The sequence below is a fragment of the Phacochoerus africanus genome, chromosome 11 (genome assembly GCF_016906955.1).
Source record: "Phacochoerus africanus isolate WHEZ1 chromosome 11, ROS_Pafr_v1, whole genome shotgun sequence".
Classification (NCBI taxonomy): domain Eukaryota; kingdom Metazoa; phylum Chordata; class Mammalia; order Artiodactyla; family Suidae; genus Phacochoerus; species Phacochoerus africanus.
In genome coordinates, this window is record NC_062554.1 from 124063890 (window position 1) to 124088947 (window position 25058).

General features: G+C 37.7%; 1 protein-coding gene across 7 annotated transcripts in view; it reads left to right on the forward strand.

The window, feature by feature from the left end:
* The window catches only part of SMG7 (SMG7 nonsense mediated mRNA decay factor), a 76684-nt gene that overhangs the window by 43399 nt on the left and 8227 nt on the right, over positions 1–25058 (forward strand). For 4 of the 7 annotated variants that reach the window (XM_047754428.1, XM_047754431.1, XM_047754429.1 and 1 more), the window contains 11 exons: positions 5774–5945; positions 7144–7215; positions 8074–8224; positions 8591–8726; positions 14791–14953; positions 15298–15454; positions 18429–18499; positions 20184–20244; positions 21418–21537; positions 22459–22885; positions 24794–24938. In XM_047754428.1, coding sequence (XP_047610384.1) covers positions 5774–5945; positions 7144–7215; positions 8074–8224; positions 8591–8726; positions 14791–14953; positions 15298–15454; positions 18429–18499; positions 20184–20244; positions 21418–21537; positions 22459–22885; positions 24794–24938 — 1675 coding nt within the window. The remainder of the gene's footprint in view (positions 1–5773; positions 5946–7143; positions 7216–8073; positions 8225–8590; positions 8727–14790; positions 14954–15297; positions 15455–18428; positions 18500–20183; positions 20245–21417; positions 21538–22458; positions 22886–24793; positions 24939–25058) is intronic. The other 3 variants (XM_047754430.1, XM_047754434.1, XM_047754432.1) reach the window with 1 other exon arrangement.

Here is a 25058-nt window from a genome sequence, read left to right on the forward strand (position 1 = left end):
ATGGGAACTCCTGGATGACTGAGATTTTAATACTGTTGATATGTATTACTGTTTTCCCAAAAGGTTATCATGTTTTTGGGGTGGTTTTTTTTTTTTTTTGGCTTTTCTAGGGCCACATCCGTGGCATGTGGAGGTTCCCAGGCTAGGGGTCTAATCGGAGCTGGAGCTGCCAGACTATGCCACAACCACAGCAGTTCGGCATCTGAGCCGCACCTCCAACCTACATCACAGCGCATGGCAACGCCGGATGGTTAACCCACTGAGCAAGGGCAGGGATTGAACCCGCAACCTCATGGTTCCTAGTTGGATTCATGAACCATTGAGCCACAGCAGGAACTACAGGTTATCATGTTTTTATCAGCAGTGTATGCAGATGTCTATCTTGACACACCAGTCTTAAGTATTTCAATAAAGTCAAATGAATGTTTAATTGAATAACTTATACTTAATAGATGGAAAATAATTTTCATTTAAAATTTAGTGTCTAATTACTAGTGATTCATATTTTATTAGATATCTTATTAGGTATTTATATTTTATATAAATCATTTATTCATTTATTTTTCCCATTCATTGTTCAGACCCTAGTTTTTTCCCATGGTGATTTGTCTGAGCCCTTTCCATATAAAGTTATGTTAATATTTTTTCTGACAAATGTTTTTTTCCTCCAGTATCCTCTGTTCCTTCATTTTATTTAAAGTTTTTTGAAATACAGAAGTTGTCAGATCATGTTTGTTTTTTTATAGTACAGTTTTTTTCTTTGTTCATTTGTCCATAAATCAGTGGATATTTAATAATAATTGTAATTACATTTAAAAGGACAGATAGTATTGAAATATTAAAATTTTTAAATAATGGCAATATCCTACATTAGAGTAGTGGTTAAACAAATTACATCCTACCTATAAAATGGAGTTATCAAACTATTTTAAATGATATTTATGAAGTTTTTTTTTGTTTGTTTGTTTGTTTTTTGTCTTTTTGCTATTTCTTGGGCCGCTCCCGCGGCATATGGAGGTTCCCAGGCTAGGGGTCTAATGGGAGCTGTAGCTGCTGGCCTACGCCAGAGCCACAGCAACGCGGGATCCGAGCCGCGTCTGCAACCTACACCACAGCTCATGGCAACGCCGGATCGTTAACCCACTGAGCAAGGGCAGGGACCAAACCCGCAACCTCATGGTTCCTAGTCAGATTCATTAACCACTGTGCCACGACGGGAACTCCTATGAAGTTTTTTTATTGCCATGTATTGAGGGTTTTTTATTGAGGATGTACAGTATTATGTAAGTTTCAAGTGTACACCATAGTCACAGTTTATAAAGGTTATACCCTTAATAGTTATAAATATTAGCTATATTCCCTGTACTTAATATATCCTTGTGTCTTACCTATTTTATACGCAGTAGCTTTTACCTCTTGATCTCATATCCTAATCTTGGCCCTCCCAGATGCTAACCACTAGCTTGTTCTGATATCTGTGAATCTCTTTTTTTTGTTATATTCACTAGTTGTATTTTTTTAGATTCCATATATAAGTGGTAATATACAGTGATTTATTTCACTTATCATAATACCCTCCAAGTCCATCCATGTTGTTGCAAATGGCAAAATCTCATTCTTTTTTATGGCTGAATACTATTCCATTGCATGCATGCATGTGCATGTGTGTGTGTATGGGGGAGGACACACACACACCACATCTTTATCCTTTCATCTCTTGGCGGTCAGGCTGCTTCCATATCTGGGCGATTATATATAATACTGCTATGAACATTGGAGTGCGTGTATTTTAGATATATACCCAGGAGTGGAATGGCTGGGTCATACAGTAGTTCTGTTTTTAGTCTTTGAGAAACCATTCTGTTTCCCACAGTGGCCGCACCAATTTACATTTCCACCAACAGTGTGTAGGGGGCTTTCTTTTCTTCACATCTTCGCTAACGTTTGTTATTTGTGATCTTTTTTAGCCATTCTGACAGATGTGAGGTGTTATCTCATCATGGTTCTAATTTGCGTTTCTCTGATGATTAGCGATGTTGAGCCTATTTTCAGAGTGCCTGTTGGCCATCTGTATGTCTCTGGAAAAATGTCTGTTCAGATCTTCTGCCCATTTTTTAATCTAGTTTATTTCTTTTTTGATTTTGAGTCATATGAGCTGTTTATGTATTTTGGCTATTAATCCCTTATCGGCCATATCACTTGCAAATTTTTTCTTGTATTCAGTAGGTTGTCTTCATTTTGTTGACAGTTTCCTTTGCTGTGCAACAACTTTTGAGTTTAATTAGGTCCTTATTATGGAGATTTTTGTAAGATGAGGATGCTGTGTTATTATTAAGTGAAAAATATGTATATGCAATTTGACTCTAAGTGTTAATTAAATAATCTCAGCTCAGTGGGGTATTAACAACAATGTATGTTCCCCTGCTCCCCTCCAATCACTTCTTTCAACTATGTTTTGTTGAATTTCAGATTCACATCATAACATCTTGGATAGACTTTGTAACATTCTGATTGCTCTCAGGTTTTAAAACATAATCCAGTTTTAAAACTCCAGTCTCATTTTGAATTTAAGCCTCTTTTCCTTCCTTCATGAGTAGAAATTTAAACTTGTGAGCACAACTGGAAGATGGGAGAGCAGTGGGGACTTGGCGTACCTGACCCTGGTGGAGGTAGAAGGAAAGCATCCCCCTTCTGCAGGACATTTTTATATTAGCCATTATGCAGACTTGTTACTTGAAAAATGATTCGTAACTTTTTTATATGATGTGATATAAACATGTGACACATTTCCAAGAGTTTAATTGGACATTAATAAATTAAAACTTGCTCTTTTTTCTTTTCTTTCTTTTTTTTTATTTTTATATTTTTTTGTCTTTTTTAGGGCCACACCTATGGCATATGGAAGTTGGGGGTCGAATTGGAGCTGTAACTGCCAGCCTGCACCAGAGCCACAGTAACTTGGGATCTAAGCTGTGTCTGTGACCTACACCGCAACTCACTGAGCAATGCCATGTCGGATCTTTAACCCACTGAGCCAGGCCAGGGATCGAACTTGCGTGCTTGTGGATACTAGTCAGGTTCATTACCAATGAGCCACAACGGGAACTGCCCCCCCCCCCTCTTTTTTAGTCAAAAGTTTTATTATAAGACATTCACATGAAATTCCAATCATGTTTCATTTACTTTTCGTGAACATTCTTTTTTCATCTTGATAGATATTCAACCTGTCCTAATTTTCCAGTCTGTTATTTAACAGTATCTATCCAAGTCAGTTCTTTATCCTCTGTTGTGTTTCTTCTTGCCATTTTTCATTGTTACCTGTTTTGGGTTTTTTTCCCTATTTTTGTGCCTTTCTTATACTTGCTTTTTATATTTCCAGCCTCTCACCATTCTGGGCACTAATTTTGTTTACTCAGTCTTATGTCAGCAGATTTCTTGCCCATTATAAATGTACAGGCATAAGTAAAGAGGTAGGTAATTCCTGTGCTTCATGAGAAGAGACTATAGAATTTATATATATATATTTGGCTATAGAGATGGTTTTTATATTAGGAAAAGGGTGAGATTTTTTAATCCTGAGTTGGGTCTTCAAGGTGTCTTATTTTGTATTGTGAGTTCTGCACGTGTTAGAAAGAATGGTTATAGAATCAAAATATTTCTAATTCTGTAACTTTAGTCAAATCACTTGATATTTCTGTTGCTTTCATATCCTCATCTGAAAAGAATGGAGTTTCATGCCTACATACTTTATTGCTACTAGTTTATCACAAGGATAAAGTGAGACAGATGTCTCAAATAACCCAGGAAATGAAGTTTATTACAAATATAGAACATTCTAATGGCTTATCTCTACCTTTCTCCTCCTTATTTTATGTAACTGTCTTGCTTATTTAGCTGTAAGTTCTTAAAGACACATTTTCTTACTCATTTTCATGTCTCTATTGTTTACCATTCTGTGTAATACAGTAACCAAATATTTGAGTGAATATGTTTGTAAGTAAATATTTGAATGAATGAGAATAGAATGTGAAGAACTGTCTGGGGCCAAGAATGAAACCCTTGACGGGATTGAGGTGGGAGGAGAAAAGCCTTTAAGTGAAGGACATTGAAAATAAATGATTGGCAGGATAAAAAGAACTAGAAGAGCTATCAACCATAATATCAGCTGGGTTTTTTTGTTGTTTTGGTGTTTTTGTTGTTTTGGCTTGTGTGTGTGTGTGTGTGTGTCTTTTTAGGGCCACACCTGTGGCATGTGGAGGTTCCCAGGCTAGGGGTCACATCAGAGCTATAGCCACTTGCCTATCCCACAGCCACAGCAACACCAGATTGGAGCCATGTCTGTGACCGGCACCACAGCTCACGGCACCACCAGATCCTTACACTGAGCGAGGCCAGGGATCGAACCTGCGTCCTCTTGGATACTAGTCAGATTTGTTTCCCCTGAGCCATGACCACGACGGGAACTCCAGTATCAGCAGTTTTAAGTGTAGCAGAGAGACCCAATAGGAAGATGTTAGAAAGTGTCCATTGTATTTGCTTATTTATAACCAGTTGTCATATAGACAGCAGTTTCAATAGAGTGGTTGTGGATTGTGGGATGGGTAGAGGAGGGATTGTGTGGAAGCCAGATCATAGTGGACTAAGGAGTGAATAGGAACTGAGAAAGCAAGTGTGATACAAGTGGACTCCTTTGAAGGAATTTAGTTGAGAAGGAAAGACATTATAAGGTTGCTAGAGGAAAAATCTAGAGTCAAGGAAAATTGCTTTGGTTCTGTGGGGTCTTTTAATATAATAATAACTATTATTATTTGTTTTCTGTGGGCAATACTTTATAGGCCACAGCAAAGAAGCATGAGAAGTTGAAAGCAGATTTAACTAATGAGGTTGACAGGCAGGAGGCAGAAAAGAATAAAATAGGCATGCTCAGACAGAGAAGTTATCTTTGACCAGAAGGAGGAACTATCTTATACTATAAGACTAGAGATGAAAGGAGGAAGGAGTGGGTGGTCTACTAATGTCACAAGTCCCTTCCAGGTCTGTAATACCAATAGACGTCTTTACTGTATGCAAAGCACAAATTGACCTTGGGCTTAAGAAAATAAATCTCAGGAAATTCCTGAAGTCTGCCAAATATGCTGATGTGTTTAGTAAAATTTGTAACCAACCAATCTTTAGTGGTTTTTCTGTGTTTCTAAGAGGGATAGATAGATAGGTAAGTTTCATGGAGTTTCTTGCTGAATGAGTCTGCATACCTTATTCAGGTAAAGCCTTTATTTATTTATTTATTTTTATTTTTTTGCTTTTCAGGGCCACATTTGTGGCATACGGAAGTTCCCCGGCTAGAGGTCAAATCAGAGCTACTGCTGCCAGCCCACGCCACAGCCACACGCGGGATCAAGCCACGTCTGTGACCTAACACCACAGCTCACGGCAGTGCCCAATCCTTAACCCACTGATTGAGGCCAGGGATCACACCTGCATCCCCATGAATACTAGTCATGTTCGTAACCCACTAAACCACAACAGGAACTCCTAAAATCTTTTTTTTGAAATGCTGATGTTCCTTTTAGATGTACACCCTAGATTGCTTTAATACTTGAGAAATCAAAATACATGATTTGTAATAAATGTTACTAGTTATCCTGTAAAATTGGCAGGTCTCAGCAGTATGTGATATTAGTTACACATGTTAAAGTATACAAGTTACTGTTAGAGCACTTCTGACTTAGCAGTTCTGACTTAGTACTAAGTCTTGCTCATGTTTTCCTTTTAGTTATTACAAGAACTGTGTACAGTGTTTAATGTAGATTTACCATGCCGTGTAAAGTCTTCCCAATTGGGAATTATCAGCAATAAACAGACGCATACCAGCGCCATAGTGAAGCCACAGTCCAGCTCCTGTTCCTATATCTGCCAGCACTGCCTCGTCCACCTTGGAGACATTGGTGAGCCTTTGGTTTGAAGGAATTGATAATGCATTTATGCTTTTTATGGAGTAATCATAGAAAGAAATTCTTCTTCTTTGATCATGCACACACAACTCAGATTGCCGTAAGAGGAAACTATAAAATGTATTTTAAGTTGCTTAGATTTTCTGAATGCTTTGCCATCGGCAAAAGATCATGGAGGAAGTAACTTTCATATCAGATTTAAATTTTATTCAGACTCTATGCAGATGTAGGCAAATAATAAACAGCAATAATGTAATCAAAGCTCAGTTTTTCTAAGTTGGTGCCATAATATTTTCTAAATTAAAAATCTGTACTCTTTTGGAATTGTGGGTTTTATAAAATTGCTCCTTTTGAAATTAGATTGCCTTCTTTTCTTCTTACCAGTGCAGTAAAAGCTCATTTTTAATTATTTCCTTTTTACAGTGGAATTTGTATTTCTGTGTTATGTATTTTATCTGGGAATGTTATATAACTCATTTATTTTGTTCATTCCTTTAAAAAGGTGACCTAAATGGTTATAAAACAAATTAACTATAGGATTTTGTTGTCCTCCAATAACAAGGAATGGAGAATATTACTGCTTTAAATTTAAAGATCCTGGATGTCTTGATGTCGTTGACATTATTGACTCTGTGAGAGGTCACATCAAAGTTAGCACCAGTTTCCACAGGGAGATTTAGTGAGTAGTACGTTTAGATTGCTTTTGCTTTCAGTATATTCTTTGCGCACAAATAATATTGCAATAGGTATGAGGCATTTTTCAAAATCACTTTCTAAGATATTGAAGAAATAGATAAATTTCAGATCTTATTATATAGTGTTTGTTGTTTTGTTTTGTTTTTAAGTGCCATATAACTCACCCCTTCTTGTGGGCCGGCTCCAGGTCACCAGCATAGTCCATAGTGGGAGCTGGTGATGCATGACACTGGAGGACCTGAAAATGGGGGCTAGGTAAGCTTTAAAATTGGTTACATGCTGAATGTCCCAAATAGAGAAGGCTGGATGGACACTTCACACATAATCCTATAGTTAATTTGTTTTAAAATATTTTCTATCTTTAATCATCTTAATCTAATTTTAACGTGTTTATTAACTTTGAATTTTTAAACTGTATCTGTTTTAGAAATATTACCTTAATGGTTGTTTTTTCTGTCTGTTTGTCGAAAATAAGCTTTGTTTTTCCTTCTCTCAGCTCGATACAGAAACCAGACCAGCCAGGCAGAGTCCTACTATAGGCATGCAGCTCAGCTTGTCCCTTCGAATGGTGAGTGGGGTATGTCAGCTGGTGGTAGATTATGACACTGTATTGTGGACAGAAATACGGAAATAGTTCAGAACTCATCTTTCAGGTGTTATGAAACCAAGATATTGAGTTTTAGTGTTGATTGTTGTCTTTTTCCCTTTAACTCTACATTCAGTGTAACTGGAAATGAAATTTTTAGAATAATATTGCTATTGTCAGTAAAGTAATGTAAATAGAATGTCCCCTAATGTAATTGTTTCAGTAACTCTGGTTTCCTTAATTACTGTTGGGATAATTTTCTCATACCATCATTTTCCTCTTAGAAAAAAATATCTTTTATTTCTAAAAGATGGTGCTTTTTTGTCTTTTGATGACTTTCAGAATAGGTGTTAGCAATGATTCTTGAATTAAATTAACATCTTTATTAAATTACAGTAGATGTTTGGTGATATACATTCTTGTTAAGCCACATTGAAGTTCCTTTAGATTTTAAAGGAGCTGCTTGAAAGTCTCAAGCAGGGATAGCAGTTGGACATACTATTTCATTGTCTCTGGCTGCTTTCCCACTACAGTGGCAGAGTTGGGTAGTTGTGATAGAGACTTTCTGGCTCACAAAGCCAAAAACATTTGCCGTCCAGCCCTTTCTGAGGTCGCATTTGAACTTAAAGTGCTCTCCACCGCAGTTTTGTGACTCTTATCCTAAACATCGCTGAAATGTTCTGTTTCACATTTTACCCATTTTTAATGAGATAGTCATGAGATTTACTTTATAAAATACTCCCCATTACTAACATAAAGTTTTAAAAACTGACCTCTGTATTCTGATAGCAAGACTTGGTGCATCTGGGATTACTTTAGAATCTTAACTTTCTCCTATAGGTCAGCCTTACAATCAGTTGGCTATCTTAGCTTCTTCCAAAGGAGATCATCTGACCACAATTTTCTACTACTGCAGAAGCATTGCTGTGAAGTTCCCTTTCCCAGCTGCCTCTACTAATCTACAAAAAGCACTTTCTAAAGCACTGGAAAGGTAGGATTGACTTTTCCAAGAGGACTTTATAACCTGGTAGCCTTCCGCGCTCAAATTCGGGCAAACAAGAAATAATGGCCAGTTACCTATGCTTCTCTTACATTTGCCTAATTGCTAAACATATGTATTATAATAATTTTGCATATAGTCATCACTGAATTTCAGCCAGTCAGCCTCTGATTTGTTCCCAGTGGAGTACAGGCTGCTGGTTACTGACTCAACTAAGCGCGTCGTGGTTGAAAAGTTAGAGGCAGGATCCTCTCCTTGAATATCAGGTGCTCATATAATGTGCTTTTCCAAATGAAACCTCCTGTGAGAGATTTTGGGTGCTTGCTGCGTAAGATTCATGGAAGTTTTTCATTTCAGCCGGGATGAGGTGAAGACCAAGTGGGGTGTTTCTGACTTCATCAAGGCCTTTATAAAATTTCACGGTCATGTGTACCTGAGTAAGAGCTTGGAAAAGTTGAGCCCTCTTCGAGAGAAATTGGAAGAACAATTTAAGGTTAGATTTTTTTTTCCAACTAAATTTTTATTTTATATTGGAGTGTACTTGATTTATAATGTGTTAGTTTCAGGTGTACAATAAAAAGATTTAGTTATATATACACACACATATATCCATTCTTTTTCAGCTAACTTTTCCTGTATAGGTTATTATAGAATATTGAGTAGAGTTCCCTGTGTTATAGAGTAGAACTACATATAGTAGTATGTATATATTAATCCCAGACTTCTAATTTATCCCTCTCCACCCCCTCTCTCCCCTTTGGTATTTTCTTTCATATGGCATTGCTTTGGTTTAAACTGAGGTACTGTCTATATGAAGCATGTTTTCACTAAGTAGCTGCCATTGGCAGAAAGTATCTTAGAGAGAGAAAAAACTGTTCTTTCCCCTTCCTTCTCAGACCAAGCACCTTTCTTTTCTCAGTTTTGGAAGTCCTACTTTCGAAGGTTTCCCTGTTTAGATATGTATGATCCGTTACCTACTTCATGGATAGTATTTCCATTTTGCAGACTGAACTCATTGTTCTTATTTTGCTTAGATCCGGCAGGATTCTGAGGGATATGTGTATGGCAGGGGGGATATTGGGTTTCTTTGTTTGTTTGTTTTAAATGGCTGCTCCTGCAGCATATGGAAGTTCCCAGGCTGGGGGTCAAATTGGGACTGCAGCTGCCGGCCTATGCCACAGCCACAGCAATGCAAAATCCAAGCCACATCTGCAGCCTACACTGCAACTTGTGGCAGTAGTGTATCCTTAACCCATTGAGCAAGGCCAGGGATCAAACCCACATCCTTATTGGATATTAGTCAAGTTCTTAACCCACTTAGCCACACCGGGAATTATGGGATTTGTGGGTTTTTTTGAAGGAAAGTAATGAGAATTTCATTCAACAGGAATATATTTTATGAATTTGTGTCAGGAGAAAAATTAAGTAACTTTTGTTTTGTATATACATATGAAAATGATCTTTTAGTATATTAGCAGTTTAAATGTAGTTTTAATATATAATATTAGAGGAGTCAAAATTAAGTATTTTATTTTTAGTTCATTTATTCAGCAGGTATTCGACTAGTATGTCAGTCACTATTTTAGTCACTGGGATCAACAGTAAACAAGACAGACTCAAAGAATATTATGTATTTCTTGGTTACTTCTGAAAGCATTAAATATTATAAAAGTTTCACATTCCAGAGATTATAGACTTTAGACAATTAAGAGAGAATAAATTAGCCGAATAGAATCATTGGGAAATAGTTTTTACACATAGTCATTTTTTAGTTGATAACTTTTTCTGTGTGTGAGGAATAATACTAAATAACTATAATAGAAATAATTTGTTTTAAAATAAGCTTTCAGAGTCCTCTGCTGTTCTCTGCTTCTCTTAGTGACCTGTTTAAACTTAGCTCATGATTTATAGAGTTGAGAACATGGAAGAAACAACTTTTTTTAAAGCTCTAGGCTACCCAGCTTGAAAGAACAAAGACGTCTAAATAGTTTCATTATTTAAAAGTTCTCAGATATATCAATAATTATTTTAAAATAGCTTATCTTTGTCTTCCTAAGGTCAGAAATAAAATCTTAAAATTTAAATGGAGATCTGTAGTGGGTTACTGAGGGGTGTCTGTTTTGAGAGCTTAAAAGTCAGATTGACAGCCTTCTTTCTTATATGGTTTAGGTGCAGTCCCATTAAATAATAGGGAATTGGGGAGTTCCCGTCATGGTGCAGTGGTTAACAATCCGACTAGGAACCATGAGGTCACGGGTTCGATCCCTGGCCTTGCTCAGTGGATCGACGATCCGGCTTTGCCGTGAGCTGTGGTGTGGGTTGCAGACGCAGCTTGGATCCTGCGTTGCTGTGGCTGTGGCGTAGGCCGGTGGCTACAGCTTCGATTAGACCCCTAGCCTGGGAGCAGCCCTAGAAAAGGCAAAAAGACAAATAATAATAATAATAGGGAATTGGACCAGATAACCTTTTGAGATTGCTTCTAACTCCACTTCTATGAAAGATATACTCCCTAAATGAGGAAGGGGGGATCTACCTTAATGAGATCTTCCCTGTGTATGTTTTTCTAGTATAGAATCTGGTCATTTTTGTATTTGGTTTAACCTCAGACACTAATATTCTCTTCAGATATGTATTTCTGAATGTTAAGTTCTGGTAGGTATATGTGGGCAATTGCTAAAACACACTTTGAACTGTCATTTCAATACTCACGTTAAACATAGTATGAGAGCATCTATTTGAAACCTTACTCAGTACTGAAATATCAGAAGAACATTTTTGGAGTGAAATTTTAGCATGGTTGAGTAAGTATCTCTAAAATATTTCTAGATAATTAGCATTATCGATATGTAAATATCAGTGTGTCTATCTAACTAGTAGTCTTTAGCCCCTAAACAGAAGTGTATACCAAATTGGGGTTCACTGAAAGAACCTGGGATTTAGGAATTGAGACCTGGGGTTCACTGAAAGACCTGGGATTTAGGAATTGAGATACATGGCTTTTTAGTATCTGTTAAATGTGTATTATTTCTTTTTTTCTCTCTTTTTTTTTCTTCTTAGGGCTGCAGCTGCAGCAATGGAAGTTTCCCGGGCTAAGGGTCAAATGGGAACTACAGCTGCTGGCCTATGGCACAGCCACAGCAACACAGGATCCAAGCCGCATCTTTGATTTATGCCACAGCTTGAGGCAATGCTGAATCCTTAACCCTCTGAGTGAGGCCAGGGATCAAACTCACATCCTCATGGTCAATATGTCGAGTTCTGAAATCTGCTGAGCCACAATGGGAACTCTTTTATGTGTTGTTTCTTTTTTTTTTTTTTTTTTTTTGTCTTTTTAGGGCCACACCTGTGGTGTGTGGCGATTCCCAGGCTAGGGGTCAAATTGGAGCTGTAGCCACTGGTCTACGCCACAGCCACAGCAACACAGGATCTGAGCTGCGTCTGTGATCTACACCACAGCTCATGGCAACACCAGATCCTTAACCCACTGAGCAAGGCCAGGGATCGAGCCTGCATCCTCATGGATGCTAGTCAGATTCGTTAACCACACGGAAACTCCCCTCAATGGTATTCAGTTCAGTATATTCCTTAACTGCTGTTGAAAGTTGTCTTTGAAAGAGTAACAAAAAGTCATTTCTGGTCTGATTTTGTTCCCAGAAAGACCCTCTATTTACTAAAATACAGTCTAAGTTTTATGAAATTGCAACTGAAAAATTACACAATTACTTCTTAAGATGTAGGTTATTCCTTCACTAAGTGAGTACCTACTGTCGCCTGGGTACTTTTCTAAGCTCTTAAAGATATAGGGGAGAAAAAGACAAAGTCTGTGCCTCCATGAACTTACATTATCAGTTGCTAGTACTAGGCTGCCCTCAAATGCTTTAATGTTTCTCTGCATACACTAGAAAGAAAAATGTAAAGGGGTATGATCCTGTTCCCCAAGATTGCTTTCAAAAATGCTAGTGGAATCATAGATAAAAGGAGTACATGCCTATAAATCATACTTAGAAAAAAATGCCTTTTTTTTTTTTTTGGCCTTTTTGCCTTTTTGCCTTTTCTAGGGCTGCTCCTGCAACACATGGAGGTTCCCAGGCTAGGGGTCTAATCAGAGCTGTAGCCGCTGGCCTACACCTCAGCCACAGCAGGGCGGGATCTGAGCCTCGCCTGCAACCTACGCCACAGCTCACAGCAAAGCCAGATCCTTAACCCACTGAGCAAGGCCAGGGATCGAACCTGCAACCCCATGGTTCCCAGTTGGATTCGTTAACCACTGAGCCATGATGGGAACTCCTTAGAAAAAATGCTTTTTGAAAAATACAGATTAATCTCATTTTATGTTAATATTATGCATTTTTGTAAATGGTCATTATATCTAGAATGTTGGGTATAGAGATTGAAGAAGTTTTATAGGAGAACTCTGGAGAAGAGGTAGCATTTCAGGACATTTGAAGTAAAGAAAAATGCTTAATGCCTTTAGAAAAGGAATAAGCATTCTTGATGTATTTACTGAAATGGCAAATGACAAGGAGGCCAAGAGAGATGATAGCGAGAATAGATTTAAATTGGAGTGGCATTGTATTTTTCTCCAATGATAATGTGAATGCTCTGTTAATAGAATTATAGAACTTATTCTGGATATTTCAGATTCTTTAACTATGAAAAAAATCTCAGAATAGGCAGATGAAGGCAGCTCTAAATTTCTGAGATGGTAGGATCTCTTGACACTGCTGGTAGAATTGTAAGTAACATTATCTATTTCCCATCACAAAACTAGTGACAATGAATCCCAACTTTCTCCAGAGATTTTCCCTGGAGAGGAAGGGAGCTGGCTATGGCTTAAGTGTGGGGTAAAGCCAGGATATCATCTCTAATAGCAATCACATTTATTAGGAACTTGTGTTTGAAAAATATTTTATATGGGAGTAATCTAAACTACTGTAGGTATTAAGGTAGAAGTATAATTAAGTTGAGGCCAGCTGAGAGGCTATAGGTGAATTTTTCCTTATAGTGCTGGTTAGCAGGTCGCTGTTATTAAGTAAAAGAAATTTGGTAATGAAGGCCATGCTTTTCTAATAGGGGAAAATGTCTGTGTGATGAAATGTAGAAATACTGACAGCACTCGTTAATGATTGCTTTAGTATATCATTTATCCTGTGTTCCAGATATATTCTTGCTATATATCTCATTTATAAATCAGTGTCTTTATGTGTGTCAAGCCTTTGAAAGAGTAAATTTTATAACAAATTTTAGAAGCTGTCTGTTATGTGCCAAGAGTTTAAAACATGTTTTTTGGAGTTCTCTTGTGCTGCAGCAGGTTAAGGATCCAGCATTGTCACAGCAGTGATTTGGGTCACTGCTATGACACAGGTTTGATCCCTGGCCTGGGAACTTCCACATGTGATGGCGGGTAGGGTGGGGGGACATATTTTTTTAATCTTCTTGTTTAAAACTTTGTTTTTCACTCTGTGCATCTACTTTCTAGTCAATGGTCCCGTTTAATATTTTAGTATGTTTACGTCTAAGACAGCTTCTAGGACTTCCTGTTATGACGCAGCGGGATCTGCAGCATCTCTGCATCGCCAGGATGTAGGTTCAATCTCTGGCCCAAACCAGGGTTAAAGTTAAAGGATCTAGCATTGCCACAGCTGCAGCATAGGTCACAGTTTTGGCTTGTATCTGATCCCTGGCCTGGGAACTCCCATGTGCTGAAGGGCAGCCCAAAAAGAAAAAAAGAAAGAAAACAACAACAACAGCTTCTAATGGATTAAGAAATATAAATTTATTGATGGTCCTCCAAAACATTTTTCTCAAATTATATTAAAAAACAAATGGGGAATTCCCACTGTGGCTCAGTGGTAATGAACCTGACTAGAATCCATGAAGACACAGGTTTGATCCCTGACCTCAATCAGTGGGTTAAGGATCCAGTGTTGCTGTGAGCTGTGGGTAGGTCACAGACGAAGCTCGAATCCCATGTTGCTGTGGCTGTGAAGTAGGCCAGCAGCTGTAGCTCCAATTCGACGCCTAGTCTGGGAACTTCCATATGCCATGGGTGTGGCCCTAAAAAGAAATTTTTTTTTTTATTTTTTAAAAATAAAAAACAAATAGTTTTCCATGGAAAAAAAGTATTGTAAAAAAAACTCAAATAGCTCTGTGGTGTCTGGGTTAAATCCTTTCAAGGCAAAAAGTCAGCATGAGAAACATTAGATCACATCAAACAATTAAAATATGCATCTATAGTAGTTCCTGATATGGAGCAGCGGGATCGTCCGTGTCTCTGCAGCCCCGAGACACTGGTTCGATCCCCAGCCTGGCACAGTGGCCTAAAGGATCAGACGTTGCTGCATCTGTGGCATAGGTCGCAGCTGCAGCTCAGATCTGATCCCTGGCCCAGGAACTCCAAATGCCTTGGGACAGCCAAAAAGGAAAATTCGTATATGTATATATACATCTGTAAATGTTACCCTTGTGGCTTTAAATGCAGGCTGCTGGTTTAATTCTTGTGTCAAAGATGGCTTCTGTTCTTGATAATATGTGCAGTATTCTGTCTTCTTTTACAGAGGCTGCTGTTCCAAAAAGCTTTCAACTCTCAGCAGTTAGTTCACGTCACTGTCATTAACCTGTTTCAACTTCATCACCTTCGTGACTTTAGCAATGAAACAGAACAGCATAGTTATAGCCAAGATGAACAGCTGTGTTGGACACAGCTGCTGGCCCTCTTTAGTGAGTATTAAATCATGTAACTATCTGCAACATCTTCTTTGGAAAGCATAATCTTAGGCATTTTTATCATTATAACAAAACATTAGTCCCATAAAGAAATGTCCTATATTTCTTAATATTGAATTAGGAGGCCTAAATTCTAAGTTCTATTCTTTTATCTGCTGACTCCCCCTCATCAACTGTATCTATAACATTTTTAACATGGGAAAGAAAATGCCTTTTTAACCAGAAGATGAAAGATATTTAAGTGTTACATTGGAAACACAGACTCATAGTAATATTTTGATTTGGACTGGTACACAGTTTCAAATATCTCATGCTTTCTGAACACATTTTTCTTTAAGTGTCTTTTCTTGGCATCCTGTGCAAGTGTCCTCTCCAGAACAAGTCTCAGGAGGAATCCTACAATGCCTATCCCCTACCTGCAGTCAAGGTCTCCATGGACTGGCTGAGACTCAGACCCAGGGTCTTTCAGGAAGCAGTGGTGGATGAAAGACAATAGTAAGTGTCTTGGAGTTTTCTGTTAGCTTGTGTGTTTTGTTTGATATTCATAGATATGTAGTAGCTGCCTTCTAAAACACAATATTGGAACAATGAAAGACTTTGTTTTTTCAACCCACTCTCTAGAGATTGAACTTAAGTCTTCTTTGTATGCTTTTCATTTGTTTGAATTCTTCATATGAGGCACAGTCTTTAGGAATTCTGACTCCTGTTTGCTTCCCCTGCTCCTTGTTGCCATCCTGGGGAAAGGGCATTTTTCACATTTCAAAATGAAATTGAGATAAAACCAGTTTGTTTTTTTACAATATGCTCCAATTTTCTGTTTAGGAGTTGAAGGGAAGAGATTTTTATTTCTCCCATTATTTTCTATACATAAGCTGTTTGATGTTGCCTTTTAGTAACACCTGATTTGCATTATATTTAAGTAGAAAAGATGGGAAGTTATTTTGGTTTTCACCATTTTCTCTGTATTCTCAGAATCATTCTGACAGTTCTTAGGAACTGTACATTTTACAGTGACAAATGAGAGCTTTCCTTTTACCTCTGCTTCCATTAAGGCTTTGCAGTGACTGGAAAGTTCCTCCTACTTTAATTGTGGATCTAAGGAGAGTCTCTGTAATTTCTGCTTTGTGGCCCAGCCGCTACACGTTGACCAGGGTCACAACCGAGAAAATGTCCTAGCCACATCTGAGGCCCTGCGATCCCCTTACTTCATACTTCTTTTCCAGGTCTTTAAACCTGACTTTAAGTGCCTTCGTCTTTGACAGTGTCATGAATAAAGTTTACCAACATCGCACATCATACAACACATCTCCTTTTAAAAGAAGAAACAGCCGTTCCTGCAGCATGTGGAAGTTCCCAGGCTAGGGGGTCAAATCAGAGCTTCAGCTGCCGGCCTGTACCACAGCCACAGCAGCTTGGATCCGAGTGGCGACTGCAACCTGCACCTCAGCTCATGACAAGGCCAGATCCTTAATTCATTCAGCAGGGCCGGGGGTCAAACCCTCATCCTCATAGATATTAGTCAGGTTCATTACTGCTGAGCCACCATGGGAACTCCAATACATCTCCTTTTTGTGCCTAAGCAGGTATTAGTAAGTAATACTTATTTTTAGATATTGCTTTATGGCATAGAATTTTCATTTCTTGACCAGAGGCAGTACATTTTTTCCTTTTCTCTGTGTACTTTAGAACTTGTTTTTGGTTCATTAAATTGTATCAGTAATGCTATGAAAGAAGCATTGATTCTTTGTTTTTATATGTCTGATACATCAAGGTAATAATCTTCATTTATATCTTTTAAATGACTGAGAAACAATTCCTCCTCCCTTTGTGAGCTCAAAGTTTTATATATATTCAAATGTATTTATACATATTCAACTTCATTTTCTTGCTTTGAACCTTTCCAATTTCTAGAACTTCGTTTCTCCAGTACTTTTTTGAGACCATGTTATCTTAAGCTAATAAATACATGAAATAGTGATGTGTTTTCTTCCTTTGTAGAAAGCAAAGTTAGACTTAAAACAATATATCATTAAGTCATTTCCCACACTTGTGCAGTCTGTTTCTTAAAGTCTCATATTTGTTGCCTAAAGACATTATTGTTCTAGTCAAACATTCTTCTTAAGGTTATTAACTCTGTTTTGCAAGTGTCTTATAATGTGTTACATCCCCAAAGTCTTATAGCAGATGTTTATTCTTCAATGTTTGTTTTCTTACGTATTTTTTTCTACATATGTTCATTTTATTTGTGTGTATTGTTTTAAGATGTGATTATTTACATTTAGTTTCTCTATCGTGGGCAACTTACCTTGGACTTTTTTTTTTTTTTTGACCACACATTTTTTTAAACCAACGTTGGTTATTATGTACTTCAAGAAAACCTTGGAGTTCCCGTCGTGGCGCAGTGGTTAACGAATCCAACTAGGAACCATGAGGTTGCGGGTTCAGTCCCTGCCCTTGCTCAGTGGGTGAACGATCCGGCGTTGCTGTGAGCTGTGGTATAGGTTGCAGACACGGCTCAGATCCCGCGTTGCTGTGGCTCTGGCATAGGCCGGTGGCTACAGCTCCAATTCGACCCCTAGCCTGGGAACCTCCATATGCCGCGGGAGCGGCCCAAGAAATAGCAACAACAACAACAACAAAAAAAAAAAAAGAAGAAAGAAAACCTTAATATTACCATAAGTAGTATTTAGGGCCACACCTGTGGAAGTTCGAAGGCTAGGGGGTCAGATCAGAGCTACAGCTGCTGGCCTATGCCACCGCCACAGCCACAGCCATGCCAGATCCCTGACCCACTGAATGAGGCCAGGGATTGAACCCACATCCTCATGGATACTAGTCAGATTCATTTTTGCTGTGCCACAATGGGAATTCCCTAGATTATGATTATTTTTAAATATTTTAACTTAACATTTAAAAACATTTCTAATATTTTGCAAACTTTTGCAAAAATTTTGTATTAGGAAACAATTTAGAAATAAGGATATTATAACAATGCATGGACTTTTTTCTATCGTTAGAAGAAAAAGGCACAGTCATTACTTTGAAGAGGAATGTGATTTGTCTATGATGTAACCCCCATCACAGATTGAGAACTAGTAATGGGTTCCATAACTGACAGTGTATGTGAAAACCATAAAAGCATAATCTGCTGTTGCCCCAGTTAGAATTTCCTCAGTGAATATAATTTTCAGTGTTTAAAAATGACAGGTTCATGTTCCTATTTGTTGAAGTAGGAGCCTGGGAAGTAATCTGCAGTAGTAGGTCTCTGTCATTGAAATTTGGCCCTTCTGGTGTATCTTTTATTTAGATATTTGGAAATATGTTTTAGGAAATCATATAGCCTTTAAAATGCTGAAGCAAGGAAACGCACATGAACTCTAGGTCCTTTAGGTAACATTTTCATGGCTTATTAGTGTTGTGGTTGCTCTTATGCAGAAATAAAGTCTGAACCATCTGTTTTATTTTCCAGCATTTGGCCCTGGCTAATTTCTCTTCTGAATAGTTTTCATCCCCATGAAGAGGATCTTTCAAGTACCAATGGTAGGGCTACCTTAACTTGGGTTACTGACATTGTTCTCCACCACTAAGAGTGGGCTTAACCGGGGGACACAGGGTGTGGTTTTTAAGCATTTGACTTTAAATTTGGTGTCTCAAAAGTGACTTTGAATTCTGCTTTGAGAAGTGGGTGGAAATAGAAATAATGTTCTTCGAGTTCTTTCAGCAGCTTATTCTCCTGTTCAGCTACATTTAAATAGGTGTCCAGAGAGTGGAGTACCTTCAGATTCTTTCCGTCTTCTTCCCTCCCTCATTCTTACTAGTTTGTTTCTTTGTTTTAAGTAAATACTGTAAACAAATTACTCTGCCACAGCAGTGCTTGCTTACCATAGAGCATTAGGGACATACAAAGATAAAGCACACAAGTCACCCTTAGTTCTCTCGCACAGAAATACTTTCTGTACTACGCACATGATCGTGTGTTTTCATTGAGGCTTTTGCTTGTGTGTCCATACACACACCTGCATGTGATTGGTATCCAATACAGCTTTGTATCTACTTTTTATTTTTTTAATGATTTTTATTTTTTCCATTATAGCTGGTTTACAGTGTTCTGTCAATTTTCTCCTGTACAGCAAAGTGACCCAGTCACACATATATATATACATTCTTTTTCTCACATGATCTTATTCCATCATAAGTGACTAGATACAGTTCCCAGTGCTATACAACAGGATCTCATTGCTTATCCATTCCAAAGGCAATAGTTTGCATCTATTAACCCCAAATTCCCAATCCATCCCACTCCCTCCCCCTCCCCCTTGGGAACCACAAGTCTATTCTCCAAGTCCATGATTTTCTTCTCTGTGGAAAAGTTCATTTGTGCCATATATTAGATTGCAGATATAAGTGATGTCATACGGTATTTGTCTTTTTCTGACTTCACTTAGTACAAGAGTCTCTAGTTCCATCCATGTTGCTGCAAATGGCATTCATTATTTTGTTCTTGTATCTGCTTTTTAAATTTAACTTTATATAGTTAGCATTTTCCTTTGTCATTTAAACATTTTAAAACATGATTTTTACAGGCTACTTCATACTCCATCCTGTGGGTTTATCATAATTTATTTAATCATTGTCCATTAGCTTTGACATTTTCCCCATTATATATAAACCTGCACTGAACAATCCGTAGTTGACTCCTTTCTGATTATTTTTCTCCTCTTAGGTCAGTGCTCCACAGGCATCAAATTTGCAAATGAATCCCCTGGGATCTTGTTAAAATGCAGTTTGTAATTCAGTAGGTTTGGGAAGATACTCGAGATTCTGCATTTCGTACAAGCTCCCAGGTGATGTCAGTGTTGATAGTCGGTGCTTTCATTTAACAAGGAGATGATCCAAACCTCATGATTACTGGAGGCATCTTTAAGGCTGTGAATTTTTGAGACTACTCGGCGGTGGGGGTGGGGAGTAGTCCATCATAGGCATCCTCCTTGGCATTGAGTCATAGGTTCATGTTAGGGCAATGTCTAGGGCCCAAAACCAACATGCAGGGGTTTGACAGGTAAGTTATTTTAATAGGATTACTATAAAGAAGAACAGAAAACCATGAGCACTATTGATTCTGTCTAGAAAACATTCATTTTTTTTAAACTTAGGAAACAGTATTCTGCTGAACAAAAATGTTTTAATTAAAATGTTTACACATCTTGATTTTTGTCCTCTCTAGCTACACCACTTCCAGAGGAATTTGAGTTACAAGGATTCTTGGCTTTGAGACCTTCTTTCAGGTAGGTAGCTTTTATCACTGATTACACAGAATATAAAAAAGCTTCCTAATCAGCCTCTCTGCTTAAAAGTTCCTCTCCTCATATAGTCCATTTCTACTTAGCATCTGCAGTTAGGTTTTAAAGTATACACCTGATGATGTCCCATTGCTAGTATAAGCATGGATTTACCCCGTCCCTAGCTGTTACCATGTTTTTTTAGCTTAATGTCCAAAAGCTTAGTTTTTCAGCCATTTTTTCTACCACTTTCACCTTCCTCCCCCCCAGTACTTACACATAACACACACACACTATGTCCCATTCTTAAATAGCTCTGTACTTGCATTCCTTGAAAACTTTGTTCACGCTGTGCCTAGAGCATTCCCATTTCCTCCTTCTGCCCTATGCCTGCCAACCTGTCAGCACTTAATCACACCTCTCCAAGATCTAACTCAGGTATCGCTTACTCTGTGAAACCTTTCCAAAGCTTATCAGAAGAAACTAGCCCTTCTTTTTTATGCTTCTCTTATCCTTTGCTTAGTTCTTATTTCTTCAGGTTAAATCATAATTGTTCCTTAAGGTGGAACTATTTTGCATTTATCTTTGTATCCCCAGCATCTGGCCTACTGCCTAGCCATTCTTAGATGCTTCTTCTTCTTTTTTTTTTTTTTTTAATTAAAAATAGCTTAATGAAAAAACATCTTATTTTTTAGGTTGACTTGCCTTTCTAATGTCAGTGAGTTCTTTGCCCTCTATACTTTATATTTATACATTTTTCTGAGTTAAATTGGTCCACCTTAAAGTGAATAGATTAATACTGTTTGTTGGAGTAGGCATTGCCATGATCATTTGAAGTAAATTGCTTATGACGCAAGGTAAGTGTTAATGAAAACATTACTCTTATAATAAAAGAATCTTTCCTAATAAAAGGTTGGGATTGATTTGAACTTCCCAACTACAAAGTTAAATATAAGTAAGAATATCATGATAATGTAGTGACGTTTGTATAGTATCTACTTTGTTTCATTGTATTTAAAATTTTGGCGAGTATAAATTCAAATAAACAAAGCTGATGACATCAAACAGTTAACCCATATGGAAAAATCTGAAGCCATTGCAGTTCATTAGGTGAACTTGATTGCCTGGAAAATATCTTTAGCAGTTTAATTTTCTGTAATTTTCTTATATCAATTTTAGGAACTTGGATTTTTCCAAAGGCCACCAGGGTATTACAGGAGACAAAGAGGGTCAGCAGCGACAAATACGGCAGCAGCGCTTGATCTCTATAGGCAAATGGATCGCAGATAATCAGCCAAGGTATTCCTCATCAGACACACACACACACATACACACACACCCCCCAATGAGTTTTAAACTCTGGTATAATCCTATTGATTATAAACTCAAGTCAAAATGCTGGTAACACAACTCAAATTATGACCCTAATGATCGTATATGTATCGCTTTATTTAATCTCTGTTCTCTCATTACACTGCTTATTATAGAGGAACTATCCTTGTCTCCATCATTTTTATGAGCTTCTGCTCTAATTTATAAATGTCTGTATAAACCTAACTAAATTGTTTGTTCACAGTTAATAGTGATTTGTATTGACAGGGGCATGGTGGTCAGTTTCTGTCAAGACAGACCAGGATGGTGCTAGTGGCTGGTTAAATAAAAGTAGATTTGGTAGTTGGTGTCATAGAAAGGATATAGGTTTTAGAGTCATTTGATTTCAGTTTCTAGTTCCACCACTTTTCCCTAGGTATGAGTCCTTAAGATCTCTGCAAGTGATTATAACCTTTTCAGAGTCAGTAACTATTTCATATTCATTTTTATATTCAGGTTTGTATAAAATGGAAGCACTTACATTGTTGCATGTTGGAATAAACTTAATACTGCCAAGCTTCATTTTTCACACCTATAAAATAGGAATTATCGCTACTTCAAGGGCCTAGTCTAGTGTCTTGTGCTTAAACCATCCTCAGTAAATATAGCTATAATTATTAGAAAATATTAAAAGGGCATGGGAATGTGTTGTGATGTTAAATGGGATAATGAGAGTTGGAATTTCTACATACCTGCTTTTTATGTTACCTACATCCATACCGTTATATCCTGCTGTTTCCCACATTTTGAGACTGGGAATGTTTTGGCTGTGGGACCCATACACAGTTCAATTGTTATTGTTTTTTAGATTTATATTTTTCATATATGGATTTATTTTTACTTTTTTAGGCTGATTCAGTGTGAAAATGAGGTAGGGAAATTGTTGTTTATCACAGAAATCCCAGAGTTAATACTGGAAGACCCCAGTGAAGCCAAAGAGAACCTCATTCTGCAAGAGACATCCATGATAGAATCCCTGGCTGCCGATGGGAACCCAGGACTGAAGTCAGTGCTGTCTACAGGCCGGAATCTAAGCAACAACTGTGACACAGGAGAGAAACCAGTGGTCACCTTCAAAGAGAACATTAAGCCACGAGAAGGGAACAGAGACCAAGGAAGAAGTTTTCCTCCCAAAGAGGTGAGAAGGGACTATAGCAAAGGAATAACTGTAACTAAGAATGATGGAAAGAAGGACACCACCAAGAGGAAAACAGAAACCAAGAAATGCACCTTAGAAAAGTTACAGGAAACAGGAAAGCAGAGTGTGGCAGTGCAGGTAAGCTGTATTTGAACTATAAAGCAGGTAGAGGAAGGCTCACACAAAAGGCAAGAGTTTTCATTTTGTTCCTAAAGCCTTGAGAATTGGCTCTTCTGGAAGCTTGAATGCATTCTTAGAAGGCTGCAGAGTAAGGTCATGTAAAGAGCTCTGGTAGATGGGTATTCCATCAATTCTCAGGAATTGTAATAAGAATGAAAAAAAATCTCAACCTGATTTGACATGTTTATCAGTTCTCCCCACTTAAAGTCACGGAAATGACTAGTCACAAAGCTATTAATTCCACAAAGAATTGCATTTTATTTGGAAGGTATGATGCCAGAGGCTATAGTGGGAAACTTGCAGTCTTTTGTAGATCCCATAGAACCAGTGTTAAGGCTTACACAGTTTTTGGTTTTTGGTTTGTTTTTGTTTTTCCAGATTCACTATACAAAATAAATATATTCTTGGAAACAGTGAAGTTCTTTTCCTTGACGTTGTACCTGTCAAGATAACTTTAGTGTTACCTTGGTTCATGTGAATTTGTAAAGCGAGAACCCAAGTCTTACTGGGAAAAGATAAACACTGCTCAGTTATTTGTAACTGGTTATGGCTTTTTTTGTTTTATTAAATACCTTTCCGAAGAGAGAGAGAGATGATTTCATATAAATAGAAAAAGGTCTTTTCTCTCTGCTGGTTTTATTAGTACCACTCACGTTTATGTAAATGCCTATAGCTAGTTGATTCATTAACACGTTTTGGCAAAAGTGTTTGTTTGCAATAGGCATGAGGAATCTTACATTTTTGAAGGCTGCTTGCCAGTAAACAGTACCTGAAATGTATTTCCCTTACTGCGTTGGGGTTTTTTTTTGGGGGGGGGGTTGTTTTGTTTTGTTTTTTGGTTTTTGTTGTTCTTGTTTTTGCCAGAGGGAGGAGGAATAAGAACATAACAGTTACATTTTAAGATTAATAGTAGGGGGAGAAACATAGAGAAAAACATGTTAGAAATTAAGAAAAGGCATGGAGAGAGTGAGAAGTGCTAGGGAAAGGCAAGAAAAAAAACCAAAAGAACTATAAAGCCGCAGGACCAGTGTTTTAGGTGTAAAGAGTTCAGCATTTGCTGCCTGCTCTGCCTCCATTCTCTGGAACTGCCTCCCAAAAAGGTCTAGTTGGAAAACAAAATCTCTTTTTCTTATCCCTTTTAAATCTCCTTATCGATGATTAAAGAAAACCTGACAGTAGTCATATCGCCACGCTCTGTATGTCATCCTAAGTCTTTTATAAATGCTACCTGTTTCCCCTCATTTTCTTCTTCTTTGTATTACTTGAGCAATGCATATGGCATCTACTTCTCTCTGGCTCCATGTGTAGGATATAGGGCCTCTCCTTACTGCTCAGAGTATCCTCATTTATTCTGAAGGGTGGTAGGGTTGCAGGGTGGTGGGTAGATGCCCAACTGGTACCCTTAAGACGGCCCAGATAAAGTTAAACTAAAGGCCAGAGTGTCTCGTCTGTGGGTTAGTGGTCATTATTAATTCATAATTCATGTACATTACTTAATGAATTAGGGTATTCGGGGCCCTGGGGCCTGTAACAGGTAGCATAAGATCACAGGCAAGTTTTCTAACCTTTTGGCATCAGGTGTCTTGCTTGTAAAACAAATGAATCCTAAAGTCTTTTCTACATTTTGTACTTTTAGGATTTGGTGCAAGCGAAAGAATTACACACAAGTAAAATTAAGCCCTTCTATCTTTTATTGGCAGCAAAATAATTTGATTTTCCCATTTTAAATTTAGACAAAATTAAATATCTTCAACACATACTTTTTTTTGACATAACGAGGTTTTAAATACTTTCTTAGAGTAGGTGCTTCTTTTTGACAAATTTTGAGTTTCAGATTATTATAGTTTTGCTTCTGGTTGGTCATAGGTAAAATCGCAGACAGAATTAAGAAAGACTCCAGTGTCTGAAGCCAGGAAAACACCTGTAACTCAAACCCCAAGTCAAGCAAGTAACTCCCAGTTCATCCCCATTCATCACCCTGGAGCCTTTCCTCCTCTTCCCAGCCGGCCAGGTAAATACATGTTTTGTAATTTCTTCTGCTGAATTCCATTTGTGTAGGAGTTTCTATTCACCTGTTGAGTAATTTTATACTTTGAGTGACATAACTAAACCATAATGTTAAAAGGTAAAA